A 16728-nucleotide genomic window follows, 5' to 3' on the forward strand; every position below is an offset into this window, starting at 1 on the left:
CATGCATTTTCACTGATAAAACATAAAAGGCTAATTAAATAATCAGATGAACTGAGACAATCACATTCTGAAGCAAATTAAATAATCTTATACCGGTAACTTAAACACACAATACAAGTTACATGGATTAATCTAAATGCAGGGAAACAACGAGTGGTGTTTTTGTTGTTTTATATCCAAATGAAAGTCAGAGCTTACCCGTCTGCGTTCTCGCTTCTTGAAGGCCGACCTTGTGGCCGATTGTTTCAAAACAATCTGACTTTCAGCTGTTCGATCAGTTCTCCGTTCATTTGCTTCTTCCACGTAAGGGCGAGATATTGCTGCTGAGGCGAGCATATCCAGCGGAGAAATAGGACGGCTGCTCCACTCATTCTCCATTTTCTCCATACTGAGTACTCCGCCATTACTGCTCCGCTCAGGCAATTACTAAAACCCAGGACGGGATGTCACCGGTTTTAGCAACAACTGTGGGGAGGTCACTGCCCGAGCGATAATATGTCCCGTCCCGGGTTTTACCAACAACCCTCGGCTCACACTCCAGGAAAACTGGTGCAACTGAACTTACTTTCCTTTTCTTGTAGTTTTCTTTTCCTTTAATTGTTGATACTGCACCCTCTTTCAATACAGGCTTGTAGCCAACGCTCCTCAACAGATCAGAGGTCTCGTACGAGTCTTCAGTAAAATGTGCAGAGCAGAGGAGAGACCACTTCGTAGGCGCTCAATGTGCCCGTCAACTTCTCGCAAAACGCGTCCAAATCTTTGCAGTTTGAACATTCTTAGGCCATGAATGCAACGTAAATCCACCTTCTGTCGTGTTGCTGCACCCGCTAGCAACACATCTACGTGGCATGGCAATAAATTAGCTCAAAATGGAGGATCGGAGTTGCAGTCAGCTCTGTGTTTTAGTGTAGCGGAAATGGCGATGAGACCGATAGACTTCCTGCTGTGACGTTACGGACGTCAAGGTCATTCACTCAGACCGCTACCTATATGAATCACTACGTTAGATTTATTGTTGACTCTTAAAACTATTCCTGTGCCATTCTTGAGGTCTCAAGGCATTTATAAATGAAAGTGAGGCCTTGGCTCTGCGTATCTGCTTTAAGTAAAATTATAGTTTTTTTTTGTTCATTTCCATCAGAATCAATTCTTCTGAATGGTGATCCACAAAACAAAATCGAAGATACACGATATGACCAAAGGTATGTGGACAGCTGGTCATGACACCTAAACTGTTGCCACAAAGTTGGAAGCCCACGGTTTGATAGAATCTACACAGTAGCATTTCAATTTCCCTTGACTGGACTCTAATGCCCCTTTTCCACCAAAGCAGTTCCAGGGCTGGTTCGGGGCCAGTGCTTAGTTTGGAACTGGGTTTTCTGTTTCCACTGACAAAGAACTGGCTCTGGGGCCAGAAAAACCGGTTCCAGGCTAGCACTAACTCTCTGCTGGGCCAGAGGAAAGAACCGCTTACGTCAGCGGGGGGGCGGAGTTGTTAAGACCAACAACAATAACAAGACCGAGAAAGATCATTTTTAAGCAGCAAGAAGCAGCAGCTGTACAAACGCGAAGTCATCCATTATTATTATTGTTGTTGTTGTTGCTGCTGCTTCTTCCGTGTTGTTTTTGCTTCGATATTCGCGCCAAGGTTGAAGCAAACGTAGCGACGTAACTGACGTATACAGCAACGTAATGACATGGCACCGCGAGCAATGGAAAAGCAAACTGGTTCTCAGCTGGCTCGCAAGTTGAACCAGGACCGGCTCCGAACCAGCCCTGGAACTGATTTGGTGGAAAAGGGGTACAAGAGGCCAAGACCATTGCTTTGATCGCTCCTTGGTCTTTGTAATGCTACTTGTTTAGGAACAGTCCAGACCCTTCCAGAAATTGGTATATTTATATGAAGACCATTTGACACTTGATATGCACACATGGTAACATCATTCAGCTAGTATGGAATTATGATGGCAACTATTTGTGCCACAATTAATTTAAGGGCTTCAGAGCAAGAGGAATGGATATTTATCCAATTAAATCCATTTCAGTTTCAGGGTGTAATAATACAAACAAACAAAACACAGAAAACTTAAAAAAAAGTAGGGGTGAATACTTATGCAAGGCACTGTATCAAAGCTCCATCAAGCAGGTTCTCTTTCACACACACACACACACTTTGATTTGTCTTCATAACTAAACTGATTAGCAATCCACCCCACTGACATGCTCCCTCTGGTGGAAGGATACGTCCCTGTTCTTGTTGCGTGAGCAGGACGTGCTCTACGTGGGCCATTATGGAGCTCTGGACAGCATCCATGTGGCCTGTGAGCCTCTGTAACAGCTCCTGCTGGCTCTGCCGCAGCTCATCCAGCTCCCTCTGTTGGTTCCTAAGCAGCAACAGCAGCTCCTCCTGTACCTCCATGCTCATCTGCAGGAAGAACAGAGCCGTAAGCGAGTTACGCTGGAGGTTATTTCGGCCGTGACAAGGACACAATGCGCTGCTGCGGAAAACCTTTACCGGGCAGACTTGTATTGGTCAATCTTGCAAATCAGTTTTGCAGTGTGCATTCCCTCCCCCCCAAATGTATGAGCACAGTCAGGTGTTGCGTGTAGATATTATTTATACGTGAAGCCACTTCTAATCCTCATATAGATATTATTATTATACTATATTATATACTATACTATATACTATATATTTATATATTATTATATACTATTATATATACTATACTATATACTATTATTATTATTATACTATATCCTCAATAGATATTATTGCTACGTGAAGCCACTTCTAATCCTCAAGTCTATATTATGTAATGCACTGGAGCATTTACCTGATTATCCACATGTCTGGACTGTGATGAATCACTAGCAAAGAAACAAGATGAAATTAACACACCCAGAAGAAGCTCGACTTTCCAATTCAAAGCCATTTACTACAACTCGACACCGTAGCCCTTTTTACACAGGTATTCCATCATACTGGCGTAAACGCGGCACCTCAAGATTCCAACTTTAGCGATTTACACTGGACTAAATAAAGCCGGCATGAAGCAGCGTGCGTTTTTACATTATGAGCTGGCGTTCCGCAACCAGAGGCGTGGCGTGTCGTGTCACAATGGAGCGGCGGCGGCTAGGGTGATGTGTCGGAAATATGAATACCCCGAGCATACCGGGGCTGCTTTAAAAACGACGGCGGGGGAACGGAGCGCTGAGGTGCTTTTGTTAACATTTACACCACTCTTCATACACAGAGTTGCCGAGCATCATGTGCAACATGTAATCACTTCTGTTCAATAATTCGGGTTTAAAGGAAAAGGCAACTTTTGTACAAAATCACCACAAATAGACAGATAAATATCTAAAGTAATCGATCATGGAATTTATAGAGAAAGAACAGACCACATAACAGTATCTTTTAACTTTTAATAATATGGGCTTGCGCTGAGCTCAGCGAAGATGCGTTCCGCCATATTGATCTACTGCGTGACGTCATGCGGCCCACCACTGAAAAGAACTCTTCAGTGCTTCATGGTAATAAGGTAAAAAAACAGTACAATCGCTTCTTCAGAGTTTCACCAAATGGTTTTATTTATGCAACTTAAAGCTCATAATACTGTAGAACTTTGGTTGAGTAAAAACACGGAGCAAAAACATGGCTGAATCCTGAATGACTCCTATTTGGATTTGTCCTACCAAGCCTACTGCGCATGCGCGAAGCGGCTCGGCTCGGTTTTCCCTTTCGGGCACTCTCGTTTTCTGTTAGAATTTGGTAAAGAAAAAAAATAAATATTATTTACCAGCTTACCGGGTCCATGAATATAAATCTGACAGCTGACAAGGTCGGGATATAAACGAATCGAATACAAGCCACCCGCCGGGACTCCTTACTGTCATCACAGTGATCTGTCTGTAAACACTGTTTTCATGGGCCCAATGACGTCACAGATCAGAGGGAGGCGCATTAACGAAAGATTCTGATTGGTTTATAGTTGCCCACAATCTCAAAATGGCTGACTCCTCCAACTTCGGCTCCTCTGTGTCAATTCATGATTTCAAAGTTAAAAATATTTTTTCCATGTTCGATATATAATGGAAATAATTAACGGAATTGATTACGTATATGTTTTTCTCCTATTACACACACTGTACAAAAGTTGCCTTATCCTTTAAGGAAACAACAACAGCCTCTATATTAATTATACTACATGGAAACGAGCGTTTTACTGGAAAATGTACCACTCGTTTTTCATCCGAGCTAAATCTGTGTGTCACTCGCAGGGCTTTGAACTGGTTCAAGGAACGAAAACGAAAACCAGGAACTTTTTCTATTTCACATGGAACAGAAACGAAACCAGAAACTTTATGTTCCGGAACAGAAATGCTTATTAAAAATAATGGTAACCGGTTAATACCGGTTTTGATTTTGTTCCTCAAAGTTTCCGTAACCTACAAAAAAAAAAAAAAAAAGTCATTCTTCTCCTGTGCAAGTTTCTATGACCCGCTGGGGTTCACTTCCTGTGTGACGTTCGCTGACTGAATGGAGAGAGCGGGAGGGTGGACTACTATCACGTCTCCACATCTTAAATAAGAGGTAAATATTGCAGTCTGTCGTTATTCAAAAATGTCAATTTCAAACACGATATCAATATATTTGTCCACGTTAATGAGAGGCTCGCGAACATTAAATGACGTTAACCTCTGTTAGCCTATCAATGCATAGGGCCTGACTAGCCTTTGGTAACACACTAAACGAATTATCTTTCATTTTTGGCACTTTTTCTGTTTGTGTCGATGGGAAGACATACTGAGAATCCAAATCGCCAACATTTGAAATAATAATTGTTTTGAATTATTTCTTGTCTTATGTAATGAAGGTTGTAATAGAATTAGCCTACATTTGGCTTAAGCTGGATGAGACAGAGACATAATTTTATAGCCATTTGTTAAACAGCTGACAGGGAACGTAATTAACCGTTCCGGGAACGAAGTTTTTTTTGTTCTAACCGGTTCGGGAACGTCTATTTAATGGTGGAACCCAAAACCGGAAACGTTAAAATTCTGTTTCTGTTCGGAACGAACCAATAGGAAAAAAAATTCTGGTTCAAAGCCCTGGTCACTCGCGAGGAAATGGTTTGATAAATTTGGGTACATTGTGAACGTGTCTATTACATTACAGGCATTTAGCAGACGCTCTTATCCAGAGCGATGTACAACATACCCAAAACAGCCTGGGGAGAAGTTAATGGGGGTTAGGTGCCTTGCTCAAGAGCACTTCAGCCATTCCTGCTGGTCCAGGGAATCGAACCAGCGACCTTTTGGTCACAAAGCTGCTTCTTTAACCATTAGGCCATGGCTTTCCCATATATTAAACAGAGCATCATACGTTGGCTTGAAGATATGAAGTTTATCATCTTCTTGTATTGAAAAACTTGCATTTTTCACATGAAATACGTCACGGATCTGAGTGACATTTTCCGATTTCACCACTCTCAGTTTCCCTGAGCAGGTGCGCGTTGTCAAAATGGTGAATCTATTCAAAATTAAAATTCTTTTGATTAACTTGCGTTTTTTTTTTGTGTGTGTGTGGCTGTGTCCATATTTTATTTTTATATAAAGTGCCTTGCAAAAGTATTCATACCCCTTGAACTTTTTCACATTTTTCCACCTTACAACCACGAACAAACGTTTTTTATTGAGATATGTGATAGACCAACGCAGAGTAGCACATAATTGTGAAGTGAAAAATGAATGATAAACGGTCTTCAAAATTTTAAACAAATAAAAATCTGAAAAACGTGATGTGCATTAGTATTCAGCCCCCCTGCGTCAATACTTTGTAGAGCCACCTTTTGCTGCAATTACAGCTGCAAGTCTTTTGTGGTATGCCTCTACCAGCTTTGCACATCTAGACACTGAAATTCTTGCCCATTCTTCTTTGCAAAATAGCTCAAGCTCAGCCAGATTGGATGGAGAGCGTCTGTGAACAGCAATTTTCAAGTCTTGCCACGGATGCTCAATGAGATTTAGGTCTGGACTTTGACTGGGCCATTCTAACACATGAATATTCTTTGATCTAAACCATTCCACTGTAGCTCTGGCTGTATGTTTAGGGTCATTGTCTTGCTGGAAGGTGAATCTCCTTCCCAGTCTCAAGTCTTTTGCAGCCTCCAACAGGTTTTCTTCCAGGATTGCCCTGTATTTAGCTCCATCCATCTTCCCATCAACTCTGACCAGCTTCCCTGTCCCTGCTGAAGAAAAGCATCCCCATAGCATGATGCTGCCACCACCATGTTTCACAGTGGGGATGGTGTGTGCAGGGTGATGAGCAGTGTTAGTTTTCCGCCACACATAGCGCTTTGCATTTAGACCAAGAAGTTCAACTTTGGTCTCATCTGACCAAACCACCTTCTTCCACATGTTTGCTGTGTCCCCTACATTTCTTATGCCTGTCTTTCAACAATGGCTTTCTTCTTGCCACTCTTCCAAAAAGGCCAGATTTGTGGAGTGTACGACTTAGAGTTGTCCTGTGCACAGATTCTCCCACCTGAGCTGTGGATTTCTGCAGCTCCTCCAGAGTGATCATGGGCCTCTTGGCTGCTTCTCTGACCAGTGCTCTCCTTGCTCGCTCTGTCAGTTTAGGTGGACGGCCATGTCTTGGTAGGTTTGCAGTTGTGTCATACTTTTTCCATTTTTGAATGATGGATTGAACAGTGCTTCTTGAGATGTTCAGAGCTTGGGATATTTTTTTATAACCTAACCCTGCTTTAAACTTCTCCAGAACTTTATCCCTGACTTGTCTAGTGAGTTCTTTGGTCTTCATGATGCTGTTTGTTCTTCAGTGTTCTCTAACAAACCACTGAGGCCTTCACAGAACAAGTGGATTTATGCTGAGAGTAAATTACACACAGTAGGACTCTATTAACTAATTAGATGACTTCTGAAGGCAATTGATTGCACTGGATTGTATTTAGAGGTATCAGAGTACAGGGGGCTGAATACTAATGCACACCACATTTTTCAGATTTTTATTTGTTTAAAATTTTGAAGACCATTTATCATTTTCGTTTCACTTCACAATTATGTGCTACTCTGTGTTGGTCTATCACATAAAATCTCAATTAAAAAAAAAAAAAAAAAACTTTTAAGTTCGTGGTTGTAAGGTGGAAAAATGTGAAAAAGTTCAAGGGGGATGAATACTTTTTCAAGGCACTGTATATATTTGGGCCCTTTAGCTGAACCGATCTTTTCGGGAGAGGAGTCACAGAAAACTGCGCTCACAAACAAAGGAACAGTGAAAGGTAACGAGGAAGAGAGGAGTGGAGAAACTCATGTAAGCAACATGTCTGTGTGATCAGAATCGTGTTGGAAGAGAAAGTGAACAGAAGTAGGAAGCAATTTGAGGCAGAAAGGCGAGTAGATCTTCGACGCTAGAGATGTTTGAATTTGCGCTGGTCTCGGAAAGAAGAATGTCAATATCGACAACAGCGCTCCGAGAGCACAATATCCGCCGCTACAGTATACTACAAACAAAACTGCAACATGCGTATGACTGTCCTATAACAAAAGCTTTGTGCCAAGTTTCGTGAAATTCCTCTGAAAACGGTGAGAGAAGTTGATTTCACAAAGTGAGAACCCTTTCCCGGACGGATGGACGTCACCACGACATAATCCCCCTTTCGGCCAGCGGGGGATATAAAAGCGCTATACCCCTGTCCCGCCACGCCAGCTGTCCCTTTTACAAAGACGTCAATTGCGGCTCTGTTACTACCAATCATTCCAGCACAGAGGCAGATCGCAGATCCCTCCCCCCGTTCAGACGTTTTATACAGAACGCAGATCCCTCCCCCCGTTCAGACGTTTTATACAGAACGCAAGGTGAAATAAAGGCGTCAGATTCCCGCCTTGAACAAGCTGTGTAAAAGGGGCTAGAGGTGCTTGGCTTACAAAGGAGACATGCGAGTGCATAAGGCTCACCCGTCGTCTTTCTTGCTCTTGCGCTTGAGTTTGGGTGAGCCACGAGGAGAGGTCTTCCAGTCCTTCACTGGCAGCCTGTGAGAGGCTCGAGAGCCACAGTTTCCTGAAGATGATGCCAGACTGGCCACCTCATCATCATGATCGCTGTCAATCGTTGCAAACGTAAGATGATTTAACTCAACAAAAATCGATAAACCGCTGTATTTATTTTGCATTTATGATCATGAAATGATCCAAGCTAAAATATTTAAGTCATGTGATTCAGAGTCGGGTAATTTATTTTCTTCAAAATAGGATTACCCTTTTTTTTTTTTTTTTGCCGGGGGGAGTCAACAGACCATATGGGATTCGTGGTTAATAATTACGTATAATGTAAAAAACAATGCTGTGAGACATACCTCTGCTCTGCACTGGCATCCTGGCTATCGTTCTGCGTGAGGTGGTAGGTGCGTCTGTGGAAGGGGGATGACATGTGCATGTCCTTCAAGTCCTCTCTAGAGCTAGAGCACATTCGCATGAGAAGTCATCATGATTACAGTTTTTACACGGTTGTTGGTATTTGATAAGCAGTCATATCGTTGGCGTCACCAAAAATTGTGTCGGGAATCAGCTTGTACAACAGCAACAATAAAGCAGATAGTGATCAGTACTGCAGAATCGCGCTCACCATTCTCCCAGGCCGTTATCTCGCAGGCTGTTCCTTGTTTCGCGTGTGATATCGGGTGCTGCAGGCCAGCTACGGCTGGCACCGCTTTCAGAGCAAGATGACGCAACCACGTTAACGGCGTTCTCCTGTGACAGCGCCGTCTCCAATAAAGAAGGCGTGCTGCTAAGCCTTTGCTCGCCGTCACCGGATGTTCCTCCACTCAGATCCAGCGGTGAAAGCAGGTGCAGCGCGGAGGCCGCGGAGGCCATGCTGTCCTGAAGGCCTTGGAGGGGGTCGCGTGCCTCAGCCAAGCCCCTTGGCAATGTCTCGGAGGCAATCTCAGGGATGATGTCTTGCGACATGGCTGTGGAGGCTGACGAGATTACATCAGGGGAGCGAGCTCTCGTGGGGGATGCCTGGGGCAGAAGCACAGGTTCCATGGCCTGGAGGTCCCGAGACATGGAGGGATTTGAAGAGGGCAGCACCTGCAGATGAAAGAACGAGCGGGGAAGGGGAAGTGTCGCGTGAGCGTAGGAGGCCGCCTCACACAGCCGAGAGGCCTCACGCAGGAAAAAGAAAGAATGGACTAGAGGATGTGAGAAGCCCTAACATGGGGCAAGGTTGGAGGGCACCAAATGGGGAATGGGGTTGGAGGCGTGTTGCCCCACTTAGAGTCACAGACAAATCTCAATGCAAGAGTCATGAACAGAATTACGAGTTACATTTGTAGTCACGTTTCCTGATGCACTTTAAATAAACCCAAGTCTTTAACAGGAGTGGACGGATTACTAACCTTGTTGCCTGTGACGAGCCATTTTTTTTTGTCAAAGCAAACGAGTGACTTTCTGCTCCACCCGCAAATACAGGGGTGATAGCGTTCCGGCGCCGCGCCGGATTTCCGGCGTACCGTGGCTGGGGGGGGGAAAAAAAAATCTAGTTCGCCCATTGTCCTGTGTCGTTCTGAGATGCGCAGATAGACAGTAAAGGGAATTCAGAATTCCCTTTACTGTCTATCTGCGCATCTCAGAACGACACAGGACAATGGGCAAACTAGATTTTTTTTTTTTTTTCCCCCAGCCACGGTACGCCGGAAATCCGGCGCGGCGCCGGAACGCTATCACCCCTGCAAATACAAAACTTGCTACATAAACTTTATCAAAAGAGGATAAGGATTACGGCTACACACAGTCTCCTCCTCTCTAGGAATTCATGCGCTCCAATTACTTCACTTAGTCTGTATTCATGCATTTAACTAGCTAACGACCTAACCTATGCAATTACATGAAGTTAGCGATCACTTTTTGCCGAGTCAGTTAGGTTTCCAGGTAAATAACACTTAAGGACAGGTCAGACACACCTTCACTTGCCTGGTGATCAAGTTCTTATTTGTCCACCCATTTTGAAGAACAAATTACCTCAATTAAGTTAATATAAAATCGAGAGCATCGGTAAATTATCGTGCAATAGTTTCATTAAAACACTTAGCCATCAGATCCATGGAGTGTGTAGGATGCTGGTGTTTATGTAGTTGGTTATAGGTGCATCAAGTACCTGGATATTTTCAGCCAGGCCTGAAATGAGGAGCGAGTTGGCCCTTGGGCTGCTACTGTTAGTACCGAGGTTCAAGCTGCTGCTGGCTGCATCCGTAGACAGCTTGGGGCTCTGGGCGAGGTCCTCTGTAGCCCTGCAACAGCAGCACAGGCACAGACCTAAGTATTAAACACAGAGCTAACATACAGGTGCAGCTTAAAAACAAAACAAAACCCAGAATATCATGACAATTTTATATATTCTACGACACAACACGCAAACTAAAATGTTTCAAGCATTTTTCTATTTTAATAATCAGGCTTACACCAGGAAAAAAACTCAATATTTCATTTTGAGTTTGAGTAAAACAGTATAAAGCACTGCGCATCTCTCGGTCTAGTTCAGTACACGCAACCACAATCATGGGGAAGACTGCTGACTTGATAGTTATCCAGAAGAGCATCATCAACACCCTTCACAAGGAGGGTAAGTCACAGGAGGTCACTGCTGAAAAGGCTGGCTGGAAAAGGTGCACAAGCAACAGGGATGACTGCAGCCTTGAGAGGATAGTCACGAAAAGTCGATTCAAGAACTTGGGAGAGCTTCACAAGGAGTGGACTGAGGCTGGTATCAGTGCATCAAGAGCCACCACGCACAGGCGTCTTCAGGAAAGGGGCTACAAATATCGCCTTCCTAATATCAAGCCACTCCTGAACCAGAGACAATGTCAGAAGTGTCTTACCTGGGCTAAGGAGAGAAAGAACTGGAATGTTGCTCAGTGGTCCAAAATAGTCTTTTCAGATGAAAGTAAATTTTGCATTTCATTTGGAAATCAAGGTCCGAGAGTCTGGAGGAAGAGTGGAGAGGCACAGAATCCAAGCTGATTGAAGTCCAGTGTGAAAGTTTCTGCAGTCTGTGATGATTTGGGGTGCCACGTCATCTGCTGGTGTCGGTCCACTGTGTTTTATCTAGTCCAAAGTCAACGCACCCATCTACCAGGAAATTCTAGAGCGCTTCATACTTCCATCTGCTGACGAGCTTTATGAAGATGCCGATTTCCTTTTCCAGCAGGACTTCGCACCTGCCCACAGTGCCAAAACTAATACAGAATGGTTTACTAACCATGATATTACTGTGCTTGATTGGCCAGACATCTCACCTGACCTGAACTCCAGAGAGAATCTATGGGGTACTGTCAAGAGGAAGACGAGAAACACCCGACTCAAAAAATACACACGAGCCGAAGGCCGCTGTCAAAGCAACCTGGGCTTCTGCATCACCTCAGCAGTGCCACAGGCTGATCGCCTCCATGCCACACCACATCGATGCGGTAATTCATGGTAAAGGAGCCCCAACCAAGTATTGAGTGTATAAATGAACATACTTTTCAGAAGTTGGACATTTCTATAACAGAAATCCTTTTTGACTGATCTTAGGAAAAATTCTAATAATTTAAGTTCCTGGATTTCTGATTTTCATGAGCTACAATCATCTCAAGCCGCTTTATCCTGTTCTACAGGGTCGCAGGCAAGCTGGAGCCTATCCCAGCTGACTATGGGCGAAAGGCAGGGTACACCCTGGACAAGTCGCCAGGTCATCACAGGGCTGACACATAGACACAGACAACCATTCACACTCACATTCACACCTACGGTCAATTTAGAGTCACCAGTTAACCTAACCTGCATGTCTTTGGACTGTGGGGGAAACCGGAGCACCCGGAGGAAACCCACGCAGACACGGGGAGAACATGCAAACTCCGCACAGAAAGGCCCTTGCCGGCCACGGGGCTCGAACCCGGACCTTCTTGCTGTGAGGCGACAGCGCTAACCACTACACCACCATGCCGCCAGCTACAATCATAAAATTTAAATTAAAAAAAAGCTTGAAATTTCACTTTACATGTAATGAAGATGGAATATATGAAAGTTTACCTTTCTGAATTAAATTACGAAAGAAAAAAAAAAAAACTTTTCCATGATATTGTAATTTTGAGATGCACCTGTAGGACAGAATAAGAGGCTAAAAGGAGAAATATGACAAATATCAGCTCTGAAGCTCCTCGGCCAGTAAGACTATGTACTGACCTACACAGCACAGGCAGCTTTGATTAGACCATTTGAAAACAGTCTACCAAATTTCTGCTCAAGCTGCAATATTTGGACATGAAGATGGTCATCGTATTGTGTTGTCTGATGCGTGGTGTCAACTGTACCAAAATTGATCACATTGTCAAGTTTATTTCTATAGCGCTTTTAACAAGACACTGTCGCAAAGCAGCTTTACAGAATTTAAATGACTTTAAACATGAGCTAATTTTATCCCTAATCTATCCCCAATGAGCAGCCTGTGGTGATGGTGGCAAGGAAAAACTCCCTCAGACGACATGAAGAAACCTCGAGAGGAACCAGACTCAAAAGGGAACCCATCCTCATTTGGGTGTTGGGTCACATTTAGGGCTGGGTTCAAAAGATCGATCCACGATCCGATATCAATTCACGTTCAAAAAATACGAGATCGATTCAAAAATGTGTGGATCGATCTCTTCCAGGTGGCTATAGGCACTATTTTCTGGACCGCGCAAGGACCGCTATAAAAAGCAGGTGCCGGCAAACAAAACCGAAACTTAAGAACACGAGATGGCTGAAGCTGCACAGCTAAAAATCGCCGCCTGGCCTGAAAGCTGATGTATGGCATTACTTTGGATTCAAATGTTACGAGGACAGAGACGAAGTCGACAGAACAAAAGCAGTGTGCAAACTGTGCCACATAGAGGTAAAATATAGTGGCAATACAACCAATCTCCGCAACCACTTATCCAGGCACCACGCCGACACAGTTTCAGCTAAACCTGCGGCGAATCAAACTGCACTGGAGAAGGCATTTGGTGTCAAATTACATGCACAAACACATATGGGGCTGTTCCTGTCAATAGGGACAGTTTTTACTTTAAAGTGACAATCCAGCAATATCTAAGTAGATCGATATCGGATTGAATCGGATCGTGACCTTATGAATCGGAATCGAATCGATCCAGGAAATCTGGATCGATTCCCAGCCCTAGTCACATTGTGACCCAACACCCAAATGAGGACAGGTTCCCTTTTGAGTCTGGTTCCTCTCGAGGTTCTCACATTGTGACCCAACACCAACAAAAATTCCTAATACATGCAAAGGGTGAATAAAATGATTCTGAAAAAAAGATGAACGAACATAAAACTTCATGCCTTTAAAAGGAATTTTTTTTCCTCAAGTATTTAAATATTCGCTAACCTCGGGTCTCCATGGTGCAGTTTACTACCTACAATACATAAAGACTCGCTTACTGTTAAAATGATCAGCAAGAAGTAACAAGGTAGTTAACTAGCAACCTGACATTTCAGTAAACTAAGGTTATTCGAAAGAGATAGGCTACGCTACACTTACCTTAAACATTTAAAATACGTCACACTTGCATTTCACTTTTTCTGCCTGAATTATATTTATGAATTGCAGAAGAGTGCTTGAAATAAATGCCAACAAGCTGCTTCTGCATGGTTTTCAAATGGCCAAACCAGACTGGTTTGTGCTCTCGAGGTTGGCACGCAAACATACAATTGGTACGCAATCTTCCGGGCTGAGCAGTGTCTCAGCCGATATTCATTCTGCTTTTCTCCCTCATGCAAAGAAAAACTTTTCGGGGGAGGGGAAACCTGTATGTGTGCGCTGTAAACCAAATTAGCACTGTATAAAACAGATTGCATTGTAGGCGTAACCTTGTTGACTGTAACCCGAGGAACTAACCTTGGACCACTGTCTGAGCTGCTCATGGCTGTTACTATAGTCAAACTGCTAACACTGCTGCCAGGGGAGGCGGGTACCTGAAGAGGAGCACATACAGCACAGGCAAAGGAAATTATTAGCCCAATCAAGGAAAAAAAAAAAAAAGTTCTTAAATTTAACATGAAAATGTTAAATCAATTTTAATGAACACCTCAGCAGAAATGACACATTTGATTATTACTCAATAAAAGGCCTTATGGATAGTGAATGAGAAGCTTACAGATGTGCTGGGTGTCATGAAGGCATCTGGGGTCATAAGTTTGGGCATGGTTGAGCCGGAGGTGCTCAGGAAGTCAGCTGGAGCTGGGAGAGAGGGGATTTTACACAAGTCAGTCTGCGAACCACTTGCGCCAGATTCCTTATCGGAGCTCAACACGTCCATGCTCAAATCGGTCAAAGGGTCCGCAAAGCCTGAAAACAAAGAAAAATCAGAATGAACAAGATCAAGTGTGAGCGACTGCTCACTTACGTACCCCCCGCTCTCGCTTCAGAATACGAGCAGTCGAAGGAATTGGACACTTCTTATGAATGTTGACTTCAACAAATAATTAACCCTGAAACAAGGAAGTAAAGAGCAGTGTTCTGCCCAGGGATTTCAAATAGCATCCTGGTAAACAGTCATTCTGAAACCGCATTTTGCTTCTTGAAATAACGTCAAAATCCACGCTATATGTTTCGTAAATACATTCAGTCGGTAAACAGGAAGTTGATGAGCGACAGACCTGAAAACGGTATACACGGTATAGAACCCCAAGCTGAAGCTCGGTACCAAATATCAAGCAGTTGTCATTTGGAGTTGCTGAGAAAAGTGATACGAAGATTTTGTAAATCCACGCTATATGTTTCGTAAATACGTTCAGTCGGTAAACAGGAAGTTGACGTGCAACAGACCTGAAAACAGTATACATGGTATAGAACCCCAAGCTGAAGCTCGGTACCAAATATCAAGCAGCTGTGATTTGGAGTTGCTGAGAAAAGTGATACGAAGATTTTGTAAATCCACGCTATATGTTTTGTAAATACGTTCAGTCGGTAAACAGGAAGTTGACGTGCGACAGACCTGAAAACAGTATACATGGTATAGAACCCCAAGCTGAAGCTCGGTACCAAATATCAAGCAGTTGTGATTTGGAGTTGCTGAGAAAAGTGATACGAAGATTTTGTAAATCCACGCTATATGTTTCGTAAATACGTTCAGTCGGTAAACAGGAAGTTGACGTGCGACAGACCTGAAAACGGTATACACGATATTGAACCCCAAGCTGAAACTCGGTACCAAATATCAAGCAGTTGTGATTTGGAGTTAGTTGCTGAGAAAAGTGATACGAAGGCTTTGTAAATCCACGCTATATGTTTCGTAAATACGTTCAGTCGGTAAACAGGAAGTCGACGTGCGACAGACCTGAAAACGGTACACATGGTATAGAACCCCAAGCTGAAACTCGGTACCAAATATCAAGCAGTTGTCATTTGGAGTTGCTGAGAAAAGTGATACGAAGATTTTGTAAATCCACGCTATATGTTTCGTAAATACGTTCAGTCGGTAAACAGGAAGTTGACGTGCGACAGACCTGAAAACGGTATACACGGTATAGAACCCCAAGCTGAAGCTCGGTACCAAATATCAAGCAGCTGTGATTTGGAGTTGCTGAGAAAAGTGATACGAAGATTTTGTAAATCCACGCTATATGTTTCATAAATACGTTCAGTCGGTAAACAGGAAGTCGACGTGCGACAGACCTGAAAACGGTATACACGATATAGAACCCCAAGCTGAAGCTCGGTACCAAATATCAAGCAGTTGTGACTTGGAGTTGCTGAGAAAAGTGATACGAAGATTTTGTAAATCTACGCTATATATTTCGTAAATACATTCGGTCGGTAAACAGGAAGTTGATGAGCGACAGACCTGAAAACGGTATACACGGTATAGAACCCCAAGCTGAAACTCGGTACCAAATATCAAGCAGTTGTGATTTGGAGTTGCTGAGAAAAGTGATACGAAGATTTTGTAAATCCACGCTATACGTTTCATAAATACGTTCAGTTGCTAAACAGGAAGTCGACGTGCGACAGACCTGAAAACGGTATACACGATATAGAACCCCAAGCTGAAGCTCGGTACCAAATATCAAGCAGCTGTGATTTGGAGTTGCTGAGAAAAGTGATACGAAGATTTTGTAAATCCACGCTATATGTTTCATAAATACGTTCAGTCGGTAAACAGGAAGTCGACGTGCGACAGACCTGAAAACGGTATACACGGTATAGAACCCCAAGCTGAAACTCGGTACCAAATATCAAGCAGCTGTGATTTGGAGTTGCTGAGAAAAGTGATACGAAGATTTTGTAAATCCACGCTATATGTTTCATAAATACGTTCAGTCGGTAAACAGGAAGTCGACGTGCGACAGACCTGAAAACGGTATACACGATATAGAACCCCAAGCTGAAACTCGGTACCAAATATCAAGCAGTTGAGATTTGGAGTTGCTGAGAAAAGTGATAAGAAGATTTTGTAAATCCACGCTATAGGTTTCGTAAATGCGTTCAGTCGGTAAACAGGAAGTCGACGTGCGACAGACCTGAAAACGGTATACACGGTATAGAACCCCAAGCTGAAGCTCGGTACCAAATATCAAGCAGTTGTGACTTGGAGTTGCTGAGAAAAGTGATACGAAGATTTTGTAAATCTACGCTATATATTTCGTAAATACATTCGGTCGGTAAACAGGAAGTTGATGAGCGAC

The 16728-nt window shown here is 43.4% G+C and overlaps 1 protein-coding gene across 1 annotated transcript in view; it reads right to left on the bottom strand.

The window, feature by feature from the left end:
• edc4 (enhancer of mRNA decapping 4) overlaps window positions 1-16728 on the bottom strand; it is a 99171-nt gene that overhangs the window by 34723 nt on the left and 47720 nt on the right. Inside the window, exons 15-22 of the mRNA XM_060923937.1 lie at window positions 14199-14389; window positions 13940-14016; window positions 10178-10310; window positions 8648-9111; window positions 8379-8480; window positions 7981-8124; window positions 2838-2871; window positions 2245-2425 (exon numbers count right to left, since the gene is read on the bottom strand). Coding sequence (XP_060779920.1) covers window positions 2245-2425; window positions 2838-2871; window positions 7981-8124; window positions 8379-8480; window positions 8648-9111; window positions 10178-10310; window positions 13940-14016; window positions 14199-14389 — 1326 coding nt within the window. The remainder of the gene's footprint in view (window positions 1-2244; window positions 2426-2837; window positions 2872-7980; window positions 8125-8378; window positions 8481-8647; window positions 9112-10177; window positions 10311-13939; window positions 14017-14198; window positions 14390-16728) is intronic.

This window comes from Neoarius graeffei, chromosome 6 (assembly GCF_027579695.1).
Source record: "Neoarius graeffei isolate fNeoGra1 chromosome 6, fNeoGra1.pri, whole genome shotgun sequence".
NCBI lineage: Eukaryota > Metazoa > Chordata > Actinopteri > Siluriformes > Ariidae > Neoarius > Neoarius graeffei.